An 18128-nucleotide genomic window follows, 5' to 3' on the forward strand; every position below is an offset into this window, starting at 1 on the left:
ACAGTTGTGGCTGATAACACAGGCGTCTCTCGGAACACAGAGAAGCCGGTTCGCACGTGTAACGTAACACCAAGCCCTTGTCGCGATTCAGTCCAGGAGTGATGCGGTCGAACTTCCTGATTAATGCCAATTCAGAGGTTTCACTTGGCGGTTCTCCCTTTAATGATGATGATAATGGTGGTTAATTGCAGACAGTCTCTATGCAAAACACTCAATACGCTCCCTGACCCTGCGGCGATGGTGTGTCTGCCTTACCCATCGAGATCCCAGTAGCCCTAGCCTGGGTTTATTTTTTAGTTTTTCCGTGGGTTCTCATGTGGAGAAGGGTCTTGGGTATAATGCAGTGGGGGAGGCAAAGCCTACTTATCCAGCCCCCCCCCCCTTTCGGACTTGGAAGGGCTCGTCTGTAGCCGGAGGAGAGATCGGGTTGCAGGAGTGCTGCGCCGGGAGCAGCCGCGAAAAGCGATCCTGTTCTCCCTGTCTGGCCTTCTAACGTTGCAGCAGAGAAAAAGGGGACGGCGCTTCAAGGCAGCCTTTGCAGGTGACCTGGCCAGTTAAGCAGATGTATTTGTGTGTATTTCTGTGCCTAGCTCGCTCGGGAGTCCTATTGAACTCAATGGGACTTACTCCCAAGGATGTGCGGTTAGGATCGCAGCCCCCTGGAAGGGATCCGAGAGGTGCGCAGCCGAGCGAAAGCTCCCGCGGCACGAAGATTTAAGTGGGTGGGGGTCTTTTCGGCGGCAGGGTGTCCTCGAAACCAATGCTGATTGCTCAACTCTAAAGTCATTCCCTTTTCTCTCTCTCTCTCTCACACGTGACAAGGACTGGAGACTTGTGTGAACCCGGACAAAATCCTTTTTATACCTCCAGGAATTATGTATGTCTTTATCCAGAAAAGGCGCGCGGGCTTTCAGACTCCCGAGAGATATAGCACCTGGGAATGTTTTGCGATTTCACAAAACAGTTATGACTTTTATACGTTTTGGAACCCAGAAAGCGTTTTCTTTCTTCCTCCGAATTCAGCATTGCACAAAAGATCCATAATTCTTTTTACTGTAGCTTTGGTCCCAAAGGGATATTTCATGTAAAATTCCTTCCTTCTTCCGTATCCATCCTGGTTTATCACCGTTTTGCATCGAGAGAGCGTTCTCGATCCAGATGGAAAAATTGTTTAAGAAGTGCTAATTCTTTTTATTATGGTTTCTCACTTAAAGCATTCTCCAGCCGCAAGTAAACGTTCTTAATAGAATGTATTGTACTACCCTACTAATTGTAAGATGATTACTCTGAATACTATGCAACGGTAGTGAGAAATACTCCGCAATTACTGTTGGTATAAAGTCATACCAATGCAGAAGAGTTTGGGACTATTATGGGATTGAGAGCCCGATTCATACTCGGTTCATATTTCATTCCTAGAGTAATTTTGCTTTAGGAAGAGGGACCCATTTGCTCTCAACCTTAATCTCAAATTTAGACACTTTTAAAAAAAATTGGGAGCATTTGATAACCTTTTGCAATTTTTTTTTATTTTTTTTTGCTTAACAGACCAAAAAATGACACATCCTTTCGGCTCAGAGCTTCAAATATATTCAAATAAGAGATGGGATTTGATCAAAGACTTCGTTGTTGACCGATATAGAACTTTGTCATATTAGATAGTTTAAAGTGTTCCTAGGTATTAAGGCAATAAAACGGCTGGAATGGCTCAAGATTAGACCGCGGTGAATGTGTCCTCTCAGATCAGCTAATTATACAAACCATTCACTTTTTGGATATGTTTTCTTCCCCACACACCCCGTCGTCATTTTTCTTTTTTAAAAAAGATTATTATGGCTAGAGGCCTCAAAAACCGAAAGTGGCCCGAGCCTCTCTGGACGTCTGAGGCTGGATCGGAAAGAGATGTCTCTGCCTAGGTCTCTACTAAGCTGATTCCCACCCCGAGAAAGTGTTTTAAGTTTTTAAGCAGGTGGTGTTTGGATCTGGGGTGGCATTCCCACCCCCCCGCAAAAAATAAAACCCACCCCTGGCAATCCTTCGCAAACTAAGCTGGTACGTGTCTCGTCCCCAAGCCTCGAGCCAGACATTATGGGTCGGTGATGACATCTCCGGCGCGAGGGGAGGAGAGGTTTGGGGGTGCGAATCAAGACTACGCACCATAATTGCCATAGAGCTGTAATTGCTGTCTTACGCAACGTTCAGTTTTGCAGTGAAACGCGGCTTCGCACAACCCGACGCGCGCTTTGTTGGGAGAGAGGGAGATCTAAGTGCACGCACTTCTGAGGCTACAGTAGCCCATGGGATTGGTGTATTGGGGCGTGTGTGTGTGTCTTTGTGTGTGGTGGGGTCACCGCTAATAGTGCGGCCTGTTTATAGGTCGAAGCAGTAAAACGCAGTAGAACTAATCTGTCCACACGCACCTCTGGAGAAACCGTTTTCAGTGCCGGTCCATAGACCGGACTGAAGAAGGGATTGTTCGTTCTCAAGGTCTTGCGGGGCGAGATGACCCTTTCTTTGGTTCGGGAAACTGCAGAGCGGACTGTTTTGCTTCTAGGCTGGACTCACTCTGGGAGGGGGTTGCGCTGCTTCTTCCTATATACGTAATTGCTGGTGATTCTGGGGTGTCCTTCCACACCTGGGCAAACAGTGCCCCCAAAGTTTCTGCTATTATTCTGGTGACCACGGCAAGAGAACTGAAAAAATGAAGGAGGAAGCGCATTCTACCCGCTCTACTGCTCCCCGCCACAATCCTCTCCAATTTATAGCTCTCTTCTTTGCTAGTTTGTCGCTGGTAGTGTTTCCGCAAAGGAAGCGGAGAGCGGAGGATGCGAAATTAGCGGCGGGGCAGAAGGCCATCCTTACAAGTCCGTGTGGCATCGCCACCCACGGGAAGGTGCGCAGAGCGAGCGAGAGGAATCCTCTGCGACAGGGAAGGGAGCTGCGCCCTCAGCCTTGCAAGGAAGGCGCGCGCTAAGGAGGGAGGAGAGTGGTGTAAATAAACGCAATAAATCCAGGGGAAACCGGAAAAAGGGAAAACCAGGAGCATTTACCTGAGCTATTCCTTGCTGGGGAAAAAGAAGGAATGCGGGAGAAATGTGTGGAGAAAGCAAGAACATAAAACTCCCACTCGATCCTAAGCGCTTTACCTGGAGGTAAACCTCCCTGAGCAGGCGCGGCGCTTACTTCCGAGTAAACGTGGCTAGGCCGGCTGCCGATCCGAGGTGCTGGGGGGGGGGAGGCAAGCAGGAGGGGGGACGAGGTGGCAGAGGAGGAGGAGGAGGAGGGAGATTTCGGGTTGGGCCAAGGCGCGCGGAGCCACTTTCCGCCAGCTGGGAGGAGGGAACGGCGATGGGTTGCTGGAAAGGGGGGGAGGGGGGAGGGAAGGGCCAGGGCAGAGGAGAGAGGGGTGGGGGAGCCGCTTCGTAAACTTCCTTCGGCTCCTTCTCTTCCCGCAGCAGTTTCTGCCGCCGGGCCGCCGCCGGGCCCCTGCCATGCGCGCCGCGCGCGTCCCAGCGCAGCTGGCCCTGGCGCGCTGATCTCCCCGACGGGCGAGCCGTTTCCACGCGGGCTCGGCGGTTCTGTGCCCTCCTATGGACGACGCGAGCCCCCTATCCCCCAAGGCCAACGCGTTCAGTATCGCCTCTCTGATTTCAGCCGCTGAGCGCGAGGGAAAAGGAGGCGGCGACGAAGAAGACGACGACAACGGCGAGGAGGTTGCAGTCGCTGCGCTGGACTCCGAGCCCAGCGCCGCCGTCGGTGGGGGCCTGCGCAGACCTTACAGCCCCTCCGCTGCCGCCGCTGCCGCCGCCCGGAGGAGGATGCATTTTAGCGCCGTTACCCGGGACATGGAAGGTAAGCGGCGAAGAGACTCGAGAAATTTGCTTTTAAATAATTCAGTTGGTGGGGAGGGGAGAGGGGATGTCTGCAAAAATATGTGGCGCCCCTCAGCCACTGCTTAGCGCAGCCGGCACCCAGAGGTCAAGGGCGAAGGGAGCTCCGGGGATCTCGCCCACAGACACTCGCACAACTGCACAGTTTGCTCGGATACTCTCCTCCCGGTTAGAGCAACCCGGCTCTGCCGCGCTCGGAGACCCGGAGACGGCGCAAGGGGCTGTGTTGCAGCAAGGAAACCTTTTGACAACAGCCTCAAACAAAGCAAAACCCAACGCCCCAGTCCCTCTGCGGCGCGCACGCCGACACCTGGGAATTCAAGGTGCCTGGGCTTACTTCCGAGTAGACACGCCTCCGCTCGCCCTGCGCCGGCTCCCTTGCTCCAAGGAACTTCCGCGCATTGAAAATGTGCCTTGTTTCGCGTATATTATTTTCCGTGGCGCTTTGTAGCCGAGGAATAACGCGGGTTTTGGGGGCTTCGGGTCTTAGGGAGCTGCCTGCTGCCGAGTTAGACTAGCGGTCCCTCTAAACTCTTCTTACTGGCACTAGGTCTCCGGGGGTCTGGGGCGCAGATTTCCCCCGATCCTAAGGGGTCTGAACTGGGGAGCCATCTGCCTACAGAGCATGCCGTTTGCCGCTAAGCCACGAACGACCCTTTCTCATATATAGGCTCCCCAATGGAGATCCGCAGCAAAAAGCGCCCCCGGATCCTCCAGCTCCGGGCCGTAGCCAGCGGAGATATACTCAGAGTAGACCCAAAGGAGCTAATGAACCTGTTAGTCATGCCCATTAGTTTCAATGGGTTCTGCTTGGAGTACCCATTATAATTCATAATAATTAACGACAACAATTATTATTATTATTATTATTATGAATGTTGTGCAGCATTACCAAGTCACTTAGCATTAAACTCACCGTGTGAGCGGATGGGTCTGTGAGCAGCAAACATTGCAGTTCTGTTTGGGGTTCTTAAAAAAAATAAAATAGTCCATACTTTTGTTTAACCGATCTAGGAACTAAACCACAACCTCTTCTGGTTTGCTCGCCCGCCCGGCGTCTTTTCTTTGGAAAACGACTCTCCTCTAAAAGTAACCGAGGCCGGAGTCCCGAAACAGAAGCCTACCTGGGCGTCAGCCCCATAGAACCCAGTGGGGTTGGCTTCCGAGTAAAAGCATCTGTGGCATTTGGGTGGCACATATAACGTTAGCAACTGGAGCCACCGCCCACGGAAAAAACAAACAAACCACAGGCTCTCTCAAATCGATAGTAAATCTAGGTTAGGCACATGCTTGTAATGTGCTGCTTCGCTGTCAATTAGCAAAGTAGCCCTGAGCTATGGAGTTATTAGCAGCGATTGCAGCGCAGTCAGGAAGGGACCACGTGTGTGTTTCGGGGAAGGGGGGGGGGGGAGAAGCTCTCTCTAATTTGCCTGTAAGAACAAGAGAAAGTTGAGTATTTGGGACATATAAGTCTCTTCTATTCTTATTATTAAATTCTATTCTTATTATTAAATTTACAAGGAACGATAATAGTTCCCTTCTACATAAGGAAAGTCAAGGGAATGCAAATCTAACCACAGGACTTTTTAAAGTCCCGTTCCTTTGAGTGGGAAGAGGTGAAGTCTTGTCTTAACCCTTACTGAAAAATAAACGGCTGAAACTTCGGAATAAATGAATGGAACTACAGGTTTTCACCGGATGGTTCCCATATACGGTGCAGATTATACACACAGGATCACACTAACGTTCTGTGGAGCTGACATAAAACACGTTTGAGTCTTGCTTCCCGGTAAATATGGTAAACACTGGGTTGTATTTTATATACAGAGATCTTAATCACTTAACTTGGAAGCCAGTTCCATTTAAGTTTTTTAAAAAAGTTTACTATAAATAAACACACAGAAATGAACTTGTGCTAGATTCCACTGCGATAGCCCGGTTCATTTCAACGCGCAACGGGGCGTTAGCCTTGGCGGGGAGGAATTAATTCACGATATTACAGAGCTTGGAAGAAATGCAAATAATCAGAAAGAAAATAAAATAGCAGTGTTATGGTATAGGAAGTCATATGGCGCTTATAGAAAGTATAAAACAATGGTTTTAGAACTTTAAAAAAAACCCGGCTGGTTCAAAGTCAAGAGGCGATTTTCTACAACCATAATCCATAAAGTTTAATTGGAGAGTGGCGGAGAGGATTCTCTGTTTCAAATATTCCATGTGGGGGAGAGAGAGAGAGAGACTGGGGGCTCATCCAGACGACCAGAGCAATAAAGGCTATAGGCTGTATTACAGCGCAGCCAAGGACACCGTGCTAAACAGCAAGCGAATAACACAGGACCACAATATGGATTTAGCACGGTTTTGTAAACCGCCTGGAAGAACTAGCTGGTGGAAATGCAGGATACAAATAAACTTTAATTAATTAAACTTCGCGGAAAGGTCACCTATACTATAGGAACCCCACAGAAGTGAATGGGAGAGATGTGGTACTGCGCGGTTCCCGTTCACTTCCACGGCTCTCTCTCTCTCTCTCCAGAATGAGATCTTCTGGCTTGAGGAGGTGTCCAAGAGTAGCTCAGAATAATATGACGGGCTTCCACACTACATCTTAAAATAAGCCATAATAACTTTTTTTAAAGTTGCTTTTGAAAGGTTACTTTTAAAACAGACTATACTTACTTGAACTGACTCTTAAACAACAATAAAACTTAGATTGTATATTCGCTATTTCATTATATAGCGGGATTTAACCTCGGCAGGAGAGTCCTGCCAACTTTCCCCAAATTTTCTAGTAACCCAATTCTCTTACAGGAACATTTTTTTGAGAGGAAGTAAACTCCATTGACTATGATATCTAAAGAGTCGTGTAGGAAAAGATGCCCATTCAGTCTGATTTCAGTGAGTATTCTCCGCAGGAATAACTTTAATCTTAATTTTATGTTTAAATCCGAACAGAGGAATCAGAATAATTCTGTGGTTTCCTTGGAACTTGACTTCCAAGGAAATGCACTTCCACGGCAATCTAATAATAATAATAATAACTTCCCAAACTAATCTAATTATATTAATAATGCCTCTTCTTGAAACCAATACCATTTCATTCCTTCCAGCGTGCAGAGCATTGGGGGGAACGTCATAGCTCAGTTGTAGGACATCTGTCTTGCATGCAGAAGGTCCCGGGCATCTCAGGTAGAGCTGGGAAGGTTCCTTTTCTAAAACCCTGGAGAACCGCTGCCTGTCATTGGGGACAATATTGAACTAGAGAGATCAGTGATCTGACTCCGGGTTAGCAACAGTGAATTTATCCCCCTACCCTCTCCAATACTGTGTTCACATATTAGCGAGCCCGCAATCCGGATTAGTACTGCAATCTCATATATAGGACAGTAAACCTCACTCAACGCTGTATAGATCGGGGGCCTAATTCGGACAATTTCGGGCTGGAGAGGGGATTCCTGTCCAAGTCCTCCTGGCCATTTAAATAGAGTTAAGAGCTCAAATAAGGCCCCTCGCTTTTGCTTCCAGTATACGGCTTAAGAGATTTGTGGACCGGCGGTTGCTGAAGCTTCAGAGGTCCTGGGTTAAAAACGAGCCTGTTTGAATGGGTAGGAAAGTTGCAGTGGTGCTGGATGAGTTTGCACATCTATAATATGCATATAATTAATTTGCATTATAAAAGGAAATGGGGATGAGGGTGGATGAGAGGCGATGCAAGTGGGTTGTTGCTGTTTTGTTTTTTTTAAGAGGTTGCATGTAAATTTCTGCTTGCATCAAAGCAGGGAGAGGGAGCCAAGGGAGAGCTCCAGGAAAAGCCCACCCCCTCCAAGCGCGCGCGCGCTCTCCCCGCTTGTCAATCACTTCGCGGCTCCCGAGGCAAGGAAAAGCGCGCGCGCGCGCGTTACCTGCAGGGGCTCCCCTTTATCGCCATTAAAGAAGAAGGGAGAGGGGGGGGGGAGGAAAGTAAGAACCGGTTTGGTGGCAGCGAAAAGAGGGAGGCCCTCTATTGAGAGAAAGAGAGAGGGAAAAGAGGCCGTCTCACAGCCAAGCCAGGAGAAAATGGAAGCAAAGAAGGCGTTTAAAAGATGAGGGGGACGAAAAGGAAGAGGGTGGGTGCGGGGCGGAGGTGCCGAGCCCTGCCCGGGCAGCCAGCCGCCAGCGCTCGCTGGCTGACTGACGGCCGGGCTGGTTGACTCGCCCTCTCCCTTTCAGGGGCGAGGCCAAAAGCCAAAGCGCGAGAGGGGGGGGAGAAAGAGTTTGGCGGTGGGAGGAGGGACGTCCCCTGCTGGGCTGGGCGCGAGGAGGAGATAGGAGAGCGTGGCGCGCGCCCAGGCCTCTCCACCGCCGCGCTCTCCCCCCCCCCCCCCCAGTCCCCGGGGGAATGACTCAGTCCGTCTGTCAGTCAGTCAGTCAGTCAGGAGCGCCACAGCGCGAAAAAAAAGAGAGAGAGAGGCAGTCTGAGGGAGTTCTTGTCAGTAGCGCTCGCTCGCTCTCTCTCGAGCCGCCGGGGAAGCGAGAAAACGCCAGAGAAAAGGAGCTCGCTCCTTCAGAGTGCGAGGGGCTTTTCTGGGCCTCTCTCTCTCTCTCTCTCTCGGCGTTCAGTTCTCTCGGCGTCTCGCCGGAGCCGAGGCGGTGGCCGCCTCGCGCGCCTTCCTCGGAGAGCCCCCGGCGCGTTTATGAGGAGAAGCAGCCGTGGGGTTAAGCTGCAAAGTTTCTAGTGCGCGCGCAGGCGCGCCACCGAGAGCGGAGGAGCGAGCCAGCCGGCGCTGAGGCGAACTTGGCCGAGCGCTTTTTTTTAAAGGGGGGGTGTGAGAGAGAGAGAGAGAGAAAAGGCCAAGTCAACCGAGAGAGAGAGAGAGGGGCCTCCATTCTCTTTCTCCCTCAGCGGCGGGGCGCTATAAATTGAGGTGGCTGTGGCGCCGCGGCCCAGTTTACCTCAGGAGGGCGAGCAGCTCCGGGAAGCGAGCGAGCGAGCAACCGACCTGACCGCCCGCTGTTCTCTCTCTCTTTCTCTCTCTCCCCCCCTTCCTTCCTTCCTTTCTCTCTCTTTTCTTCTTCTTCTTCTTCTTCCTCCGGCATGATATCAGCCATCTCCAGCCCTTGGCTGACGCAGCTGTCCCATTTTTGCGACGTCGCCGCTTTCACGGCCAACAGCCTGAGCAGCCTCAACGCGTCGGCGGCGGCCGCGGCCGGCTACCACCACCTCTCGCCGTCGCCGGGGGACCCGTACGGCCAGCATGAGCCGCCGCACTACGAGCCCTGCTCGGCGCAGCAGCAGCAGCAGCAGCAACACCCGCCGCCTCAGCCGCCACCGGCGCCGCAGCACCACCACGCCAGCCAGCAGCAGCAGCAGCAGCAGCAACCCCAGCAGCTCGGCTACGCCTTCCCAGGCGGCTCCGGGGCCAATCCTCCTCCTCCGCCGCCGCAGCCGCCGGGCTCCGACACCCCCGAGAGCGGCGGAGGGGGAGGCGGCGGAGGCGGATCGGCGCCGGCCTCGGCCAAGGCGCCGGTCAAGAAGAACCCCAAAGTGGCCAACGTCAACGTGCAGCTGGAGATGAAGGCGCTGTGGGACGAGTTCAACCAGCTGGGCACCGAGATGATCGTCACCAAGGCCGGCAGGTCAGAGCCCCTTTGCGCCTTCCTCCACTTTCTTGCTTTGCGAGCAGGGCGGGTTGGACTGGATGACCCCGGAAGGTCCCAATTCTGCGATTCCCGGCCTCTCCGGGCTTCCTAGGCTGGAGTAAAGGGGGGGGGGTGTCTTGCTCCGAGGAGATCGGGCGAGGCTTCCCTTCGTGGTGCCTTTTGAAATGGACGGGCCTAAGGGAGTCAGGTCCATTAACTTCAATGGGGCTACTCTGAGCAAGGCTAGCATGGGACTCCGTGGGGCGCTAGGGGCTTCCTTCCGAGGAAGTGGGGTCCACCGTTTCTTCTCACCCCCAAACTTCTTCCCCGAAAGACCCCTTCTCAGGTGCTTTCTGCCCCGATGGGCAGGCAGTGCGGACGAATGGGAAACATACCAGGCGTTCTTTTATTTGTTTTAAGGCATTTATTATTATTATTATTATTATTATTATTATTATTATTATTACACGATCCTGCCACAGTTGGGCGCTATGGGGATGTCCCGTTGAATACATAAATATAATCTGGGGAGACTGGGAAGGAGGGAAGGCTGCGATCCTATGCCTGCTGAAACTTGCAAGCGCTGTTGTGCTTTCTTCTGAGCAGAAGACACGCCGAGGATTGCGGCGTTAAGGCTGCGATTCTGTGCGCGCTTTGGATAGTAAAAGCCTTTGAGCGCGTTGGGACTTTTAATCGACTTCCTGGAGTTTATTCTTCGTTCCTGCCGTGAATACCACTAGGTCCCCCCCCCCCTTTGCTTGCTTGCTTGTGGCATTTTTTTCACCCTCCCCTTCATTGTTTTCCTTACGCTCTTCTTGCTGTGGCTTTGGTTAAGTGCAGGAGTTACTAAGGAACGAATTCGTCCCTAAACGCCCCGATCCCAACTACTTTCGCTCGTGCCCGCCTCTCCTCCTTCAGCGGTGCTTACTTCCAAGTGAGACTATGTGATCCAGGATCCTTCACTTTATTGACTCCGGATTTCATGTAGCGACATCTCGGCTTATCTGACCCAAAATGTTGCTGATTTGTTTGCTTTTTTAAAAATCCCCTTTACAGTTCACAGTAGTACAGGCTAACGCTGGTGGAAACCTTTTTGATTTGAAAAATAGGTGTGGAGGATCATTATTATCATCATAATGCGATGATTAAATGATTAGTTCATTACCAGTCTTAATCAACCCTCATCCTTCCAAAACTCTTTCTTGAGACCCAATCTTTACATATATGCACAATGTGTATTTTTAAAAAGCAACGCTGTAATGGTTTAATTGTTCCTGTACACGTTTACTCAGAAAGAAGTCCTACTGAGTTGAATGAGAATTGCTCCAAAGTGTGTGCGCGCGCGCGCCTAGGATCGCAGCCTGCGCTCCCTCTACCGCCCCGCCCCACCCTACCCTCCTCGTCATTTCCTTCCGATAATTTGCTGCCCATTATAACTTTAAAATAGCTTCCCGCAAGGTGGTAGCCCACAAATTAACTAAACGTAATTGTACTCAAAACTGGCTGATCCACTTTGATCCTGAACGCAACAACGTGTACTTGTCATTCCGGCTGATTTAACGAGGACTCATTTTCACCTAAATAAATTGTTTCGGGTGGGGGCGTCAGCGGTCTCCCTTTGATTCGGCGGAAGAGGCAAGCTCGATCCTTAAAACCCTTCGCTCAGGTAGAAGCAGCTTGCCTGGCCTGACTTGGTTTGCGGGTTGTAACGTGCAAAGGGGTCAACGCGTGACCGTTCATTCCCTATTTTGGGAAGAAAAAATGTATAAAAATCAGAATTAAACGTTGAGATCCCGGCAGTCGAGCGGAGATTTTAACTTCCACAGGGATACGCTGCACGCTTTAAAATTATATATCTTAATATTTTAGCTGGCGCAAAATCTGCTTAAAATCTTAAATACGCGTCGTTTCTTTTCATTGTCCGGAGTTTGGGTTCTAGTCTCTGTTGAGTCGCGTAAAATGTGGGTTTCGCAACATGCGGTTCTTTCTTTCTTTCTTTCTTTCTTTCTTTCTTTCTTTCTTTCTACCGTCCCACCACAGTGCAGAAAATTAAAGTTCAGAATTTCAATGCCGTTTTAATGCTTTTGCTTTTTTTAAAAGTTCCTAAGGAATGAATTCAAATTCCCTTCGGGGGATAGATAGGTTGGAAACATTTTATAGGCCTGTTTCTGGAAGAAAATATATATTTAAAAACTTCACTCTTTCAGGGTAATCTGCTTTCAGTCACTTGTGTTTCTTTAAGGGGAAGCTCTGCGTTTTGTCTCAGTGTGGAAAAGAAAAGAAGAGTTGGGAGCGCAGAACAGAGAAAGCCTCTTATAAATGTGTGGGGAAGCGCGGAGAGGCAAACGTGTGTTTACATTGCTTAAAATATATATGAAAAAATACAGGGAGGGGGTTATATCAATACGGAGCTTTGTTAGTACTTTATTTTGAGCGAGGGAAATGATGGGATTTCGCCTGTTTAGTCATCGCTTTCTATTCATGCCTTCGGAAGGGAAGTAAAATAAATTCAGGATTCGCCCTAGCAGGCCTCTCAAACTCTCTCTCTATATAGTACATATATATAGTATATATACATACACAATAAGAACAAAAATAGGTTGGGTTTTTTTTAAGTATTATGTTTCGTTAAAGCCTTAGTTCAGCATAATTTAAACATTCATTTATAAAATGCTGGGGATTTTTTAATTTTATTTTTTGCATTTTAAATTTTGGGTATACACTAAATGAAACACCTACTTCACAGGGCCGCATAAATTAACTTGAACACACACAGCCACCCCCACCCCCAACTTTCCTGTCCCAGCAGGAGTTGTCGTATATTGTGCTCCCGTTTTGTTACAGCAACAACCCACAATTCAGTTAAGCTGAAATAATTGGGAGTTGTTGCTCCGTTGGGGCCCCGACTATGGAACGGTTTCTGCCGAGGCAATGAACGCCGCCCAAGGCGCTATAAACAGACCTCCGCTTCCGCGTCAGGAGAAAGTTCAAGCCTGCGCTTAGTTCCTCGGAAGTAAGACCCAGCAAAGTTCAGTTCCTCACTAGCTAAGAGTCTTTAGGGTGACATCCTCTGTGGGTATACGGCCAGCAGTTGGTAGATCAGCCCCGCTGGTTTCAAAGGGGAATTGGTTGAAGAATCACAGTCCCTAACTTCTTTTTATGGCAAGAATGCGGAGAGAGGGGGAGGGCTAGCTGGGGCCTTGAATCTGATCCCAACCAGCGTGGCAAATATCGTTGGTCTTCCAATCGCGGCACACGGGCTCACTTTTATTTTGTTAGAGCAAGGAGCTCCGGATCTGGCTTGTTAGCCCCATAACCTTTTCGGAGAGGAGCCGCTTTGGTTCTGGAAAGGAAAGACTCCATTGCAGAGAAAAGGCCCAGTGTGCGCTGGAGTCCCATTTGGGTCTGACGCTTTGGGGGAATTTATTTTCTCTCTCTCTCTCTCTTTCTTTCTTTCTTTCTTTCTTTCTTTCTCGCTCTCTCTCCCCGCGACTGTTCCTCGGGAAGCAGAAACGCCTGCACATGTTTGCTGGTAGCAAACCGTGAGCAGAAAGGAACAAAGCCTGCCAAGTCTACCACCGTCTCCTGCCGAGAATGCTCGGTAGGAATTATTAGCCAACCCGGTCATAATTTTCTTTTTCCAGTCGCCCCCGCTCTCTTTCCCTTTCCGTTTACACCTCTGCAGGAGGCAGTGATGCAGAACACCTGCTGGTAGGCAATGGGCACGATCCATGCTCTTTTAAACTGCATTGATCTCCCCCTCTTTTCTTATCAGAATGTCATACATTTAATAAAAACACCTTCCCAATCCTGGGAACCGTGGTTTACACCTTAGAATCCCCAGTACCCTTAACAAACTACAGTTTCCTTGATTACTTTTGTGTGTGGGGTGTGTGCTTTAAATGTATGGTGTGTACGCAACTTGATCTCTCCCAGGGGAATCTAGGCGATTTCCAAGGAACTTGGCTTTGCCTGGATCTTGCCCAGCCTTTTTAGATCAAGGGTTTTTCCTTTCCTGGGAGGCGATTTTTAAAGTAACTGGTCTAGAAGTTACGTAGCAGTGTCAGAAAGAGAATACCCACGCCTTTTAAACTTCCACAAAAGAACACCCTGTTTACTTACTTTACTTGGCAGTAGTTAAGTTTAAATAATATTTGGCTCTGGACTTCACAGTCCTACGGTGACTCTATAGATACGTGTTTGGGGACCCTCCTGCTCATTCTTCTGAGTGGGTCCCTGGACTTCTGCCCCCAAAGTTCTACCTGGATGGCACAGTTTATAATTGTTGATCGTGTTAGAAGAACCCTTTTAACTAATACATAAACATGAATTTCCTCCCCCAGGCACAACAGAAGTTGCTTAGCGTTGTTCCTGTCGCTTTGAGTGTTTGCTCAGAAGTAAACCTCGCTGTACGAAAACGTAAATGTACACAGTTGTTGCGTTTAAACAGCACACACACACACACACACACACACACACACACACACACACACACATTTTCCTTTCCAGTCCCTTTGGAGCTAACCGAAGGGACACGGGGGAAAATACAGACTGGCTATGAGATAGTCACTACCTCATGTGGACGCCCCGCAGAAAAGTGAGTGAGCAAAGCGTGACATTGCCACCCTAAATCTAAAAGGCTATACGCAGTCACTTGGGATTGAGTCCCACTGGACTCGATGCGATTTGTCTCTGAATAAACATGCCTGCGAGGATTGCAGTAAAAAGTACAATGTGGAAAACGTTCATTTAGGAAAGCAGAGATTCTGGATTTGAAAGCAATCTCTCCATGGGCGAGCTTTTTGTTTTGATTTTAAAAAAAACAAAGACTTGCGGGAAAAGGAAACTGATGCCCCAGTTTCTCTCTCAGATTCGCGAGAATTAGGGTTCATACCATCCGGCAGCTTCTAAGTCAATGGCTGCTTTTGTTCTGAATTGGTAGGGCTGAAATAATGGAGCGGGGGAATGGGCGACTTCCTAAAACCTCGGCGATTGTTTCAATGGGGGAAATGCTCTTCGCATTGATTTCGGTTTGGTTTCAGAGTTCTTTGCCCACATTCCTGGGCCCTGCTGTGTGCGCGGGCCTCCATAAGTGAGTTGGGGGTTTTGTGGGGCGTGGTTTTTGGATTTGAAAGCCGCGATCGTGGTTTCCCCAAGAAGCCCTCTATCTGAAACGGATTTCCTTTTTTAAGAAAAGGTCAGCGCCGTTGATTTCAACGGGGGTCACGTCCCAGTGAACGTGTTTATTTATTAGCAACACTGATACACAGCTTAATTTTTTAAAATAAAAAAAACCCTGGCTGTAAGCGGTGTTAGGGTCTGCAGATCTGAAATCCACGCATTTCGTATGATAACGAAGTCCTGAGCTTGTGAATCGAACCGTTAACCCCTTCCGGACTCCTATTTATTTGGGGGGGGGGGTGTAAAATAGCGGGTTGTCAAATTTTTAAACGTCAATTTTAGATAGAATTACAATTGCAAATCCCCGAAACGCTTAGGTCCGGCCAGGGCGAGTTTGCTCGACGTAGTTCTGCGCTGATCCCTGCTGCTCTAGAACTTGATTTCGCCCATCTACATTGTAGAAAAATAAGCCACGATTCTATTATCCGAGAACCCCTTGTCTTCCCTAGTTCCTTTGGCGGTGGGTCACTCCAAAGCGGTTTTCTTTGCTTCTTCATTTTGACTGATTTTAGTAGAGTTGATTACGAAGCAAGATTCTCTAGGGAGGTCTTCTAAAAATCGTGCTTGCGCGTTTGAGAATCTGCTGGATTATTTTTAAGTGGAACAACGAGGGAAAAATTAAGGCTTACCGGTAATTCCTAAACATGTACTGGGGAGTAAGTCCCGTTTAACTTACTTGGACTCGGTTCCGAGTAAAGGCAAAAAATGCTCGCCGAAAGTGGTGGGAAAAATTACTGGATATCGTTCCTGTCTATATTTTAAATTCTCTCACATGTATACTGTCCTTACATTTTAGCCCAAACCGTTTTAAAATTCTGAACGCCTCTACCAGAGGTGGGGAAAGGGAAAGGTTAAAAGGGGGCAAAACAAACCGATATAATTTTTTTAAGACAGGCTTCTAGTCCCTGGTAAGGGCGAGTGGTCCGGTTTATTTTAATGACTCCTTAAAACCGGTGGTGTTTCAAGCTGGAGTTTCTCAAGTTAACGTGTTTGTTTTTCAAGCTTCATTTAAGGCCAAACGCGAAAAAACACCGGGGCGGGAGGTTAATAGGGTTCACCTCCTGTTAAACTATCAGCTCAGGGCCTGACACAATATTGCGCTCCGGGTCTGGGGGTGTGTGGTTTGGTTTTTCCCCGAACGACTCCGAAGTCGTCCCAGTCCCCACCAGACGGGACAAGCAGGCACCGTTAAGCAGAGATGCCCGCACGTTTTCTACAAAGAGCACGTTTGGTTCGGAGCCGGCCAGAGAATCTCTCTCTCCCAAGCGCAGACGGGGGGCGGGCAGAGAAATGTTAGGGGGAAGGCTCGTGAAACGTCGGGAACAGAAAGGACAGCTGTCCCAATCCGCAATGGAGATTTCTCCCTGCCTCCCTCTCCTTCTCTGCCTCTCTTTTCCAACGGAGCCTGTGCTTCTTCCCCCTGTAAAGCGAAGCAGCTCCCGGACGGGGTGGCCAGTATTCTGTTGCAGCGAGCAAACGAGCCTGCACCCCTGCGCCTCTTTGCCTGGGAGTAAACGCCCGTTGAACTCCCCTTGCCTGGGGAGCTGCTGAAGATCTGCGTGCCCCGAGGGAAGGCAGGAGCAAGAAAACCTACGCACCAGGGAGGCCACAGACCAGCAGTACGCAGCTGGCAGGAGAGGACTCTTGTCCGCCTTCGTTTAAGATAATCCATTTGTTTTAGCATTTAAATTGTAAACCGCCTTGGGTGTCTTGGCAGAGAAGGCGGTATACAAATCCAATAAGTAATTTAAATATACAACCCAGCTCCATGCGTCTTGCGGACTGGGTTCTCGCAGAAGTTTATGCCGCAGTAAACCAGTCCATCCTTTTAAAAGGTCGCTTCCAGGCGGGTTTTTGTTTCGTGAGCATTCAGCCCGACTTGTTTTGGGGAGGGGGAGGTTAGACGACGTAGTAGGCCTATTTCACGAGCAAGTCATTCTGCTCTGTGGCAGGGAGGAGGAGAGATTAGACGACGTTGTGCCCAGCAAGTGCTATTCTGCACTGTCCTTATTTTTCAGAACATACCAGTGTTCCCTGAAAGGGACCCAGTTTAACAAACCTGCTCAGATATCTTCTTCATATGGTGGTACAACTTTTTTTTTTTTTTTTTTTTTGGGTGTATGTGTATCGGGGAATCGCCCCTGACATCTCTGATTAGAAGCAAGAGAAACGGACAGCTAAGCGTGTCTCTTTATCACAAGCTGCTAAGTTTACTGGTGCCACATAAGTCCCGCACTGTGACATAGTCTCTAAGAGGAGCTACGTACTGAGGCTACAGTTCTATACAACGGGGAGTAAGACCCAACGAACTCAACAGGGCTGAGTAGATATATATTCGACTGCGCTGTTGATGGGACGGATTGTGGCCATCCTTACCCAACTTTTATCTTTCCGGCCCCTTGCAGATCGAGCCTCTGCATACTTGGGAGTAAATACCACTCTATTGCAATAGGTGTTGTCCTTAGAGACGAAGCCCTAGAGTTTCTGAATTGTTTAAGTACAGAATCTTAGGACTGTAGAGCTGCAAGGGACCACGCGGGTCATCTAGTCCAACCCCCTGCGATGCCCGAATCTTTTGTCCAAGGCGAGGCTCGAACCCACGACCCTGAGATGAAGAGCCTCTTGCTGTACCCGCTGAGCTAACCCAGCCATCCCCAGAAAGCTGGTCTGATATAAAATTCATTATATATTTTTCGGAGTGGGGCCTCCTGCACATTTGATTTCAGAAGCCCCATCCTATCCGTTTTCTTAGACACCCAATTTATTTCGGGTGGGATTTGCTCCCAAACAAGTTTGCTCGGAGTTGACACCTACTTTGTCCTCCCATCAGCTTAGCAGTTAAACATTTTAGCTGGGGGGTCCTGACCGATTTCAAGGGGGGTTTTATTTCCCAATGGGGTGGGGGGAAGCGATCCAGAGAATTGAATGTTGCGCTCTTAGCTGTGTGAGCAGAAGCCGGCTGGTGCTTTCAGAAAAGGCTCCCGCCCGCCTTGGTCTCTGCCTGGATTGCGCGCAAGGCGCCTAAGGATTTATTTTTAATTTATATCCCACATTCTTCTCCAGGGAGCTCAAGGTGACCTACCTGCTTCTCTCCCTCCTTGTTTAATCTCCGCAATAGCCCTGTGAGGTAGGTTAGGCTGAGAGAGCGTGACTTGCCCAAGGTCACCCAGTGAGCTTCATGGCCCAGTGGGGATTTGAACCCTGGTCTTCCAGATACGAGTCCACACTCTAACCACTAGGCCACACTGGCTCAGAAAGCCCGAGGCTGCTTATGCTCACACCATGCATTTTAAAACACATTCTTCCAAAAGATCCTGGGAACTGTAATTGGCCCCATATAGAGCTACAGTTATAGGGACGTGGGTGGCGCTGTGGGTTAAACCACAGAGCCTAGGACTTGCCGATCAGAAGGTCGGTGGTTCGGATCCCCCCAATGGG

At 49.3% G+C, this 18128-nt stretch overlaps 1 protein-coding gene across 3 annotated transcripts in view; it reads left to right on the forward strand.

The window, feature by feature from the left end:
• Positions 1-2026: 2026 nt before the first annotated feature.
• Positions 2027-18128, forward strand: part of TBX1 (T-box transcription factor 1) — a 55663-nt gene continuing 39561 nt past the window's right edge. Inside the window, exons 1-3 of one of the 3 annotated variants that reach the window (XM_080985158.1) lie at positions 2027-3152; positions 3655-3852; positions 8975-9506. In XM_080985158.1, the coding sequence (XP_080841284.1) occupies positions 3819-3852; positions 8975-9506 (566 nt within the window). In that variant the 5' untranslated portion in view covers positions 2027-3152; positions 3655-3818. Of the gene's footprint in view, positions 3153-3510; positions 3853-8974; positions 9507-18128 lie in introns of those variants that run through there. The other 2 variants (XM_080985156.1, XM_080985157.1) reach the window with 2 other exon arrangements.

The sequence above is a fragment of the Podarcis pityusensis genome (assembly GCF_964106645.2).
Source record: "Podarcis pityusensis genome assembly, chromosome: 16".
NCBI classification, from domain to species: domain Eukaryota; kingdom Metazoa; phylum Chordata; class Lepidosauria; order Squamata; family Lacertidae; genus Podarcis; species Podarcis pityusensis.